An 11659-nucleotide genomic window follows, 5' to 3' on the forward strand; every position below is an offset into this window, starting at 1 on the left:
GAAAATTGTAAAAAAAAAAAAAAAAAAAAGATTATTGTTGTTCTTTTTCAAACAATTTCAATGATTAGGGACTGAAGCTTTTAAGCTTTAAAAAGATGCATGAAAGTTCAAATTTCAAAAAGAAAAGTTTACTGATATACTCCGACTACAGTGTAACCAGATCAGTGAGTTGATCTCGAGAACCAAACAGGACTGATTCATGAAGAATCAGTTGGGGGTGAGTTTTTTAAAAGCATTTCAAGCAAAAGTTGAAAGTTCCATTGTCACCAACACTCTTTTCTGTTGTTACCAGTTAAACGTTGAATGTTTTCATGAAAATACAGTTCAAAACAATATTATCAAACAGCTTCACAAAGTTGTTTGGTGGGAACTACTGCCTTTAATCTGTGATTAGACATTTTTTGTTAGTATGATGTGACATACAAATGAAAATTGAATTCTACATCTTTTAGTTTTTCATGGAAATTAAAACAAGTTGATGTAAAAAGGAATCAAACATGGAAATTAAGCCAAACAACAGAGGACAAAAGAAGCAAAGTTGTCCTCAGTTCACATGTTCATTATATAACACAATAATCTTACATAATTAGCAGAAGTTATTACTGCACCACCTGCATGACGTCACTAACGGCAAAGTTACTACGGTTTCAGGTAACATTCATGACTAGCTAATTTCACTAGTGATGCACCATACTGTGGTACATAGCTAGCAAATTATGTTGGGAAATGCACCCCAGACCACTCCATGAATTGAATTGACTGTTTAATTAAAAAAAACTAATTCATTCACAGTTAACGACCAATAGGATTTTGGCCGGGTCTCACAGTCAGTTGATTAGCAGACTTACAATGCAGCACACAAGTTCACTTTTACTACACTTTTATGGTGGTTTGAAAGCTTGAAAGCATCAGTCCCGTAATTGCATGGAAAAGAAAGACCAGCACATTCTTCAAAAGTTCTCCTTTTGCGTTCCACAAAATAGTCAGTCATATAAGTTTGGAACAACACGACAATGAAAAATTAGAGAATTTTGAGCTTCAAAATTGTTAAAATTAACAAATAAACCTACACTAGAGAGAACAGAAAAAGGGAAAATTATTCTCTCTTTTTTAGTGTAAAACTATATAATGTGAGTCGCAATGTTGTGCATTATGATATTTCACAGGCCATTTTGGAAATATATCCTTTTTTGTACCTTCTACTCTAATGAATTTGGGCTTGTGCTGAGGTTTTCCGTTCGAACAGGACATCATGGTGCTTGTTCCCCAACCTTTGCCTATTGTCTCAAGCTTTTCCAAAGATTAATCAGGATAACATATATACAGTTTTACTAAGAAATTGCCTTTTTCAAAGGAAAACCACCCACCAGCAACCTTCTGTGCAAGCCCAAGCATTACTGTACTCAATACACCAAACAGGAAAAGACAGGAAGACATCTTTATACTAGGCAAGTTTAGTACGGACAGCTGTCATTCAAAGGAGGTAAATACTTTGTCAAAACAGGATCAACTAATAATTATGCAGTCTAGGGGCTTAAATGAGTCTAAGATGTACTTACACTTTTTAAGGTGGTTCATTCACATTTTGTGACCACTATACAAGGATGCTAATGTTAGCATGGACTGACAATGCAGTAGTTTAAACAACTTGCAAAACTTCAACCTGCTGTCTTTACCTTCATCTCATGTTTGTGAGGGTAAACAATCCTCATGCCTTCATCTCAACTGTCCATGTTTACAGAAATCTCCGGAATGCATTAAGAACAGCCTATGAACTGACGCCACAGTTATCGGTCATGGCTGTTTATGTCCCTCTTCTCTGTACAGTATGTATCATAAGTCTTCCGGTTGCTCTGACTCAGATAATATGTTTAAACTGCATTCATGTGGACACTATGAGGGCATTTGTCCTAGAGACTTTCCTGCATAATATTAAACTAAAAGTTTTTTTGCAAAAGTACTACAGAGCATTACGTGAGCATTTTAAGTTTGCAACAAGTTATCATGAGTACCTCAGTTCTTAAAAATGCAGGCTTCTACAGAGACTTATTGTTTATTCTAATACATTCAGGGTCTACAGTGTCAAAGCCATGGTCTTAATACAGGAAAGTCTTTAGTAGTGAATAATAATAACCAGAAAGTATTTAAACTACACCTGCATTTATCTTCCCTGAATCGCCTACAACAGCTATCCTGTATATTAAGTGGATCATTTGTATGTGTATATACACTTGTATTCTTGCTGACATTGTGGTAAAAATCTGGACTCAATCTTTGGGAATTTTAGAAAGGAGTTAGGAAGTCATCTTGTTCATGAATGTTTTAATGTCCTGAGGGGACAATATACATGCTTTTATTTTATGTCTAAGTATACTTAGTAGTGCAGCTATTAGTGATTACAGATTACATATTTTATGATTAGCATAAATGACCATGATTTATTTTTTTTATAGGAACATGAAATCATTAGTTAACATTCTTCAGCCTTAACATTTGTACTAACACAGAGAGTGCAAATGGCTGCTGCCGTTTACAAACACTTGAACTATAATGATGGCTGATTTTATACCATTGTACTGGTGAATTTTGTTTATTTATTCCTGCTCATTCCGAGTGATCCAGCTCAGGTTAGGAAGGTGCATTACAATGTCATTCACAGTTTGACTCGATACATTCTAAACCATCTTCATGTTGAATCTACAGAACGGAATGTAAACTACAGGTATACATTTGAAGGTTGGCGTCAATGTAATATCAGTCTTGTATTTAAATGTATTTCACTAATATAGCAATTAAATTGAAAGCTCTGAATTAAATAATGAAATATAAAAATCAACTACCTGTCTGCTATTACAGTTCCTTAGGAGTCTGCTTGGATTATGCTCATCTTTGCTTTTGAAATATAAATGAAAGGAAATCTTCATTCAATCAGGATGTGAAATGCACTGATTTGTTTCTTTTGTCTTTTTCCCCCTTTGTGTGTCCCATGGACATGATTATGGAGTTTCTGAATGCTTCTTCCATTCATAAAGGAACAGTTCAGCCAAAAAATGAAAATGTTGTCACTATTTACTCAGTCTCATATCGCTCCAAACTTGTATGTTGTTATTTTTGTCCATGTAGCGTACTTCACATTTTAACAGTTGTGCCGTGCTAAAAAATTATTTACCTAATTTGATGCTCCAGACATTTAAAAATTGCTTATAAATCTCTTATTAGCTATATTATCGCCAACTATTGGATTTAAAAAGCATCATAAACATCATAGTTTATATAGCATCTTAGTCATCATAGTCTTTATGACTTGTGCACTATGTTCCAAATCTATCCATACTGTGAACTAGTGCTATATTGAGTAGAAAAGCATTTACGTTTGAGAATGAAAAGAGAATGAGTAAATAATGACTGCATGTTATTTTTTGATGAACTGGAATACAAACACAACTGTCTGTCATTGGATATTTAAGGGAGGACTGTAACATGGATTGTGTTAATGAAATGTCCTATTGATTTTTTTTTCTCTTCTCCTAATTTGTGTTGTACAGCTTGTATGAGCTTTATGTGTGATCTATGTTACAACACGTTAATGGAAAAGCATGTCTTAAAGCTGTGATTTATTTTGTTTCGTTCAAACCTTGTTAGTGTATCTACTCGCTGTTGTGATGCATTCAAAAACTCTTTTGATGATTATGTTGCACTTTATTGCCCTTTGGGTTTAAATATTACAAGAAAATGTAAAAGCATCCTGTTTCTTAGAGCTGACTTTCAACTCATTTAAAAAGAAGTCTAACTTTTGAGAGAAGATATTTATATATATATTTTTATTTTTTCAGTTTTCAAAAGTCTGGCAAAATACAATATATTATTATTAGTGCTGTCAAACGATTAATTGTGATTAATCGCATTCAAAATAATAGTTTTTGTTTACATAACTAATATGATTGTACTGTTTATATTTATTATGTATATATACACCTTATGTATACAAATACACACACATGCATGTATATATTTAAGAAAAAAGTGTAATGTTTATATATTAAATATATTTATATATAATATAAATTATATGAATATAAATATATACATGTAAATACTTTCAAAATATATACTGTATGTGTGTGTATTTATATATACATAATAAATATACACAGTACACTTAAATATATTATGTAAATAAAAGCTTTTATTTTGGCTGATGCGATTAATCGCGATTAATCATTTGACAGCACTAATTATTATTGCTAAGATATGATATATATGTATAATATTGCTATTATACTACATTAATTAATAACTCAGAAACCATTTCACTATCTGGTTATTCAAAAATATTTCACCCACAAATAAAAAATTTGCTGAAATTTACTCCTCACATACCCCAGCTTTGGCCCTGTCTCAGGCCAAGACATCCAAGATGTCGAAGAGTTTGTTTCTTCATTAGAACAGATTTGGAGAAATCTATCAATCCATCAAGATGTTTTAAGTATAAGTATTTGTTTCTTACAAACATGCAGCTTTTCACATGACAATGGTTACTGATGGACTGGAGTCATGTGGATTACTTGTGGATTATTGTGATGTTTTTATCAGCTGTTTGGACTCTCATTCTGACGGCACCCATTCACTGAAGAGGATCTTTTGGTGAGCAAGTGATGTAATGCTAAATTTCTCCAAATATGTTGCGATGAAGAAAGAAACCGATCTGCATCTCGGATGGCCTGAGGGTGAGTCAGTTTTCAGCATATTTTCATTTTTGGGTGAACTATTTCTTGCTATTTCTCTGAATTGTGTTTCTTGGAGGAAAACATCATATTACAACTTTCTGAGAAGACTAGAATCTTGGAAATCTGCAAATCATTCATTCAATCAGTAGTTGTAGTTATGTCTGAAGCCATACTGGACATCCCATATCCTATAATGCACCATAATAAAGAGTGTACCCAATGCACTGCAAGGGATCACACCAAATTAATTTCCACATCTAGGACAAATTTAGCAGTAAATGCTTGTGCAGGTAAGCACTGTGCTCGACACAAAGCAATTTTATGTATTAAACAGCAAGCACAAACTAAACAACAGCACATGAATCTCTGAATTTGCACACTTGTTTTCGTTCACTCTTTTAAAAGTGAACTATATTAGTGTACTGTATGAAATAGTGTATAGGGGGCGATTTCAGACACAACACACCATAATAATACAAAAACACAATACAAGTAGCATATTCTGATACTATAAAATAACTTTGGATAAGGGACATACCAACATTTTGACCATACCAAAATTACCAAATTGAAATGATTAGGTTCTCTAATTCACCTCACTGATTCAGTGATCCATTTGCAGCAGTTTGTGAGCTCACTGGAGGGGATTTTTTTTTTGTTAGCGATTATGTTGTGAAGAACATAATGAAAGTTTATATTATAGCCAATTCTATAACTTTTTAAATGTTTGTAATATTATGCACAAATTCAGTTGACTACTTTGTGATATGTTTAACATTTTTGATATTGTCATACTGTCACAATACTGTATATTTATGTAGTCATGCTTTCATCCATTTCCCCATTGGGTTGCCCGCTCTGTTCAGGATCGTTATGGAACGATCGTTGTGGTGCCTCTGTACTGCTGCTCTGAGAGTTCATGTACCTGCATGTTGTATGAGATGCCCTCTCTGTCAGACAGTAGCTCTGGCAGGCTCTTTGTGCCCAGGACATTTCGCAGGGTGGTCTGTGCCAACAGCCGTGTTGCGTGGTCTGCATTGGACACGTTGGCCATGGAACAGATCGGGTCAAAGACACAAAAGTACACCACACCATCCACACTCACGGTCACGGAGTCCTTCGTCAGGAACTGTTCTCACATAAACATCTTTTCATATAATGATCCAAATCTTTAAATTAGGTATTCAGATCTAGTTTATTTAACGTTCTATTGGTATGACACTTTTATTTGGACACTTGTACTTGGTCAAGGGTTCTCTCAGTAATAAGGTTCTCTCTAAGTTAACTATGAAAGCTAAAAAAAAAATAAAAATGTTTTTGTTCATTAAAATAAAGCTGAAATAAATTTAAATATAATTATTAGATGAAAAACTTAAACTTAAGAAACCTTACTGAAAATTCAAAATATTTAATATATTTAAACACACACACACACACATATATAAACTTAAATATAAATGAAAGCTAAATATAAAAACTAATAAAAAATACAAAAGCACAAAAAATACAATAATAACAATTATATGATTAGTAATATGACATTATTTGTACCTCTTGAGCAGGAATATCAAATGTCACCGTCCTGAATGTATCAGTACATGGCAGCACAAAGAAAATTCCTATATAACATATAAATAATATACAAATATATATGATTATATATTTAAAGTACAGAAATTATTATCAGGGATGCTCTTTATTGATAACATTCAATTATACAAATATGTGGGCTGCTATATAAGTGTAAACCTTTGTCATACCAGGTCCTTTTAGTTTCTTGTCCACAATACGACCTAATCGAAAGATCACGGCTCTTTCATACTCCTTCACAATCTAAGAGTGAGTCAGTGAGGTATCATCTCATTTGGGCATTTTACGTCGGCATTATGGAAAGTTTTCCAAATTTTCATATTGCAAATACTCAAGTAGAAAAAAAAACGTCTCAGGTTATTTATGTAACCATGGTTCCCTGAGTAGGGAACGAGACACTGCGTCCTCTAGGCACCTATTTATACTATAGTCGCACTGGTAGTGACGTCATGGCTGTCGCCGGCCAACGAGTTGGTGTTTTTTCAATGTATGCTTCAGACACGGGTCACGACGAGGCGTTCCCCATAGCGACCCCTAGAGGACGCAGTTCGAAGTTCCCATGAAAGGGAACTTCAACTGATGAGAAATACATTTGGAAGTGGATTATACATATTTTAAGCACCTCCATTTTGCCTCCTATATGCAAACCCTAAAATAGCCACAAAATTAAACGTACAACTGCAACATATTTTTAAATATTAAAGAAGCCTTTTGAAATCTTACCTGTAAAGGTTGCAATACATGCAAACCAGACACTGAGATAATGCCCTGATATTGTTTAATCAATTGATAGTTTTCACGGGACGTCACACCCTTACAGGAACGCCCACCTGGAGGGCAAAATTAAGCTTTGCTCCACTGACCGCCAGTTATTTTTACGCAGATTGCATTAAGTAGTCAATTTAATGAAGTAAAACGCAGATATTTAAAGGCGAAATTCAGTAAACACCTTGTTGATTATGTATATTTTGTACAGGCAAGCAGATGAACCCAGAATATAAACACAATGTGCAAAGTTTCACATTAAATGGCTTCCCATAGAAAACCATTATAAGGAAAACACTGAACCATTAAGCGGATTGTGTTCATATTCCGGCCTCATCTGCTTGTAAACTATGCATCATTAATATGGTGATTACTGAATTTGATCTTTTAATATTACTGTTTTAAATATATTAAGGCACTTTAAGTGTTTTTACAACGTTTTGTCGCACTGTTTAATGATTGAAATATTGCCGCGGGTGCTTAATATGGATTACAAATGGCCAAAACTTGCATTTTGTTCACATACCTTTGTTTTATTCTTTTGAGAGGTGATCTAAATACTTGCGTCTGGGAATCAGATGGAAAATTGAGAGGCTTGTGCTGCAATTCTATGGATGTTTTACCCTCCAAGTCTTCGAGCCGGTCACGTGACTGAAAGCTATGAGGATATTATCATAGACTGTATAAAAACATGGACGTAATGTCCGTGACGTCACCCGTAGGGTTACGAAGTTTTTGAAGCTCAAAAGTAGGCGGAGTCGGCCGTCGCCATCTTGGTAGTGCGTCACCGCGCGTCACTCCCGGATAATCGAAGATGGGCAAAGAGGCGGGAGCTGGTTGCTGAAACCACGCCCACCTAGCTCGATGGTGGTGACAGCAGCGGCAATCCACCTGTCACTCAAGTGGCCACGCCCTTAATTATGCAGAACTTTAAGGCTTAATATAATTTAAAAGGATGAGTTATAAAAAAAAATCACCCCACTCACAGTTGTCATGAAGGGCAAAATTAGCTATATAGACCAAAATCATTTTTTGAACCAGGCTGTAAACGTTTTTTTCAGCTGTAAAATTGGGCATTTTAACATGGGGAGTCTATGGGATTGACTCCCTTTTGCAGCCAGTTGACGAATTACAGTTTAAGTCACTTCCTTGTTGGCTTCACGAGAGAGAGCGGGAGGTTGCCGCTTGGATATTACATTTCTTTTTAACCCTAGACTGAATGTCAGGTAAACATATCAAATACCACTGAGACAATCCTACTGACTTACCATGTGCTAACGATCTTGCTTAACTCCCTTCGTCTTCCTTATAAACTTAGCCATGTATAATTGAGGGTGAAACTGTTGCCATGGGGAATTATTATATAATAAATATAGCCTACTTTTAAAAAATTTTTAGCCTTTGTTTAATCATTACAGTTGAAAATTGTGACATTTATTTTGAATATTTTTAAGATTTTGTTTAAGATATTGTATTATATGTCTGCTACTCTCAGTCTCCCGGGCTTGAACCCTGATTACGGTGGTCATTTTGAAGAGCGACACAAACTTGAGATGTGTTGCTGACTGTAAACAGTAGGTAACGGAAGCTTGTCTATGTGTTGTATTCTCTAAATTCTCTCATTCCAATATCATATTATTGCTGTAGTTTTAGCACCTTTCTGTGAAGCTCTGCTCCTCCGTGTGGATGATTGTTGCAAATAAAGTATGCAATTTCCTACAATATCTGTCTGGATATATCTAAATTGTTTCATTATTATATTAAAAACAATTTAAGTTTGCCAAAACCATTGTTTGATGTTTCTTGTAAACTCACAATTACATTATCTTTGTCATTCATCTACATTTTCTGTCATAAAGTTTGTATGTATACCTTTTGCGATATACATACTTGGTTAGAAAGAAAAAACTTTTTTTTTTGTTTGACTTTATTTGATTATCCTTAAATAATCCTTAAATAAACATGGTAATAGTTGTAGTTGTAGTTCTTTCATTAATAAAATATAACAATTAATTTAATATTGATAGCATTACTTTGTAAATCATTCCAAACATTTTATCAAACATTTAATAAATTAATATTTAATTTTTAAATAAACTATTTTTAATGTTTAACTACTATTTACTAAATATTTAATCATGTTTAAATGAAAATGACAGTGCAGCTTAAGTGTTTGTAAAGTGGTTGAATGACATGTATTTGTGTAGATAAAGTCCAAGAGGTTGCAACATAAGGAGTGCATTTTATAAAATATCAAAAACATTAAAATACAGTAAAATACAGTATTGTTTGTTCACACATTTGGCACAGGCCTTTTTAGCCTTTAAAGTTGTTCAGATATGTGTATACCAAGACCTCATTAAGGCAGCTATGGAGAGCTTTGGGTCTCGAGAGTCACATGCAATCAAGAGCTACTCACCAGAGACAGGCTGTGTGTAACGACAGATCAAAGGAAACTGCCTATATATATATATATATATCCTCCTGACTACCAGCTATGGAGATTTGTCCACTGTAGAGGACATTATGTTTTAGCGATTTCTCTGAGACGTTACATGTCACAGTTTTAAGTCTGGATGTCCTGTACAGAGCACATTCTGGGCTTTTCAGAGATACCAAATGATTGGATGTTTCACCGTGACCACTCCCTCTCCTTGGTCTTTAAAAATGGCTGACATTAATTTAGTGATCAAGTGTAACACCCTTATGGAAAGATGATAATATTTTGTAATTATCATTTAAATCTGACTAATTGTCAAAATGTTTGTCATAAATCAACATCTCAGGAAAATGTTATGGGGTTTCAAATCAAAATATGACCTTCTGTTATGAAACAGGACATCATGGATGTTTCACCGTGACCACTCCCTCTCTTTGGTCTTTAAAAATGGCTGACATTCATTTACTGATAAAATGTAACACCCTAATGGAAATATGATAATATTTTGTAATTATCATTTAAATCTGACTAATTGTCAAAATGTTTGTCATAAATCAACATCTCAGGAAAATGTTATGGGGTTTCAAATCAAAATATGAGCTTCTGTTATGAAACAGGACATCAGTTTCATACATGTCCACTGTAGAGGACACCAGGACTTAAAGCATGTTTATTACACATTTTGGGAGACACAACAAATGAATAGAGAAAAAATTATATATCAATATTCCTATTAAATATTAGATATTATTATGAAAATCTTGCTAATTATTACTCCCATTATTGCAGTTATTTGTTCATTCTATGTTGTCCCAAAAACACATTAATATGCAAACTAGATACAGTTTATAGATACATTTTATATAATGGAAAAACTCGTTTATGGCCATTTTACACACATTTTGCATTAAAAAAAAAAAATGTTTTTTTAAATAGCTTTCATAACATAGTTGAGAATCATCTTTATATAAAGTTTGGTATAAAAAAAACGAAAATTGATTTCTGATTAAAACAAAAATCCCACTGTTTTTGCTTTTTCATGTCTATTCATGTCTTTTTATTTTTTTTAAAAACAGGACTTTTTAAAGTCCCGATATCCTCTACAGAGGACATGGCATAACATATGAATAAAATATCGTTTTTCAAAATGTTTCTTATGCTCTAAACAATGTAATGACATGACAGCAACCAAATGCACTACCTGGCATTAAAAAGACTGGACTCAGTGTTCAAACTGTTGCATCATTATCTTGCGACTGACTTCATAGGCTAAAAAGAGAGCTCCATTGGCAGGAAATGTTCGGATCATAGTAGGGGTCAAACCGGAATACAGTGGTGCCACTCCTGCAAACAAGATGGCAGAATATATCAGACAATGCAATAGATTTTGTACAACAGGTTTTTCAGCAAAGTGTTGATAATGTTGATAATTTAAAAGGCCTTAAATTATCAGCTTTGTCTGTATCGGGTACAGTAGGCTTAACTCTACAGTAGGGTTCAATCAGAAAGACAATTTTCGGCGATATAAAAAAAAAAAGATAATAAAAAATTTACATTTTACCTAATTATTTAACATGCATGGGCTGATATTCCAAAGAAAAACAAACATTTTAGTTAACATTTCATTTTAATATTCAGATATCAACTGTATCAGTATAGTATGACATGAGGACACCAATATAGGACATAATGGGCATTGCCACTGTTCCCTGAGAAAGGAGTTTCATTTTATAAAACTGAATATGATTTTTATATGATAAAACAAAATGATTTCTTTTGTATTGCAGTGCTGTAAGAACCCCCCCTCCCCTTTTTTCACTTTAAATTTTATGCAAGCCTGTAAAATTACTAACAATATCTGTAAGATTAACAACTTGGCTGTTATTTTAAGTATATCATTAACCATACACTACAGTAATTATTATTGTTTTGTTTTTTTACAGAGAAATACTGCATTATTTATAGAGTATTTTTCCGTTTTCTTAAATTACATAGAAATGTATGTTATGTTAAATGCAAAAGTAATGGCGAAAGTAATTTGTGAAATCACCACCAGATGGTGCAAATCAACAGGTTTGCCTTCACTATTGCTCACACCTTGCAAAAAAAAAAAAAAAAAAAAAAGTTTAAAGGGACG

At 33.5% G+C, this 11659-nt stretch overlaps 1 protein-coding gene across 2 annotated transcripts in view; it reads right to left on the bottom strand.

Annotated features, from left to right (window-relative positions):
- Positions 1–10744: 10744 nt before the first annotated feature.
- The window catches only part of LOC107670691 (mitochondrial ornithine transporter 1-like), a 10346-nt gene continuing 9431 nt past the window's right edge, over positions 10745–11659 (bottom strand). For both annotated transcript variants that reach the window (XM_016463378.1, XM_016463387.1), the window contains one exon: positions 10745–10866. In XM_016463378.1, the coding sequence (XP_016318864.1) occupies positions 10745–10866 (122 nt within the window). The remainder of the gene's footprint in view (positions 10867–11659) is intronic.

The sequence above is a fragment of the Sinocyclocheilus anshuiensis genome, unplaced genomic scaffold (genome assembly GCF_001515605.1).
Source record: "Sinocyclocheilus anshuiensis isolate Anshui unplaced genomic scaffold, SAMN03320099.WGS_v1.1 scaffold513, whole genome shotgun sequence".
Lineage (NCBI taxonomy): Eukaryota > Metazoa > Chordata > Actinopteri > Cypriniformes > Cyprinidae > Sinocyclocheilus > Sinocyclocheilus anshuiensis.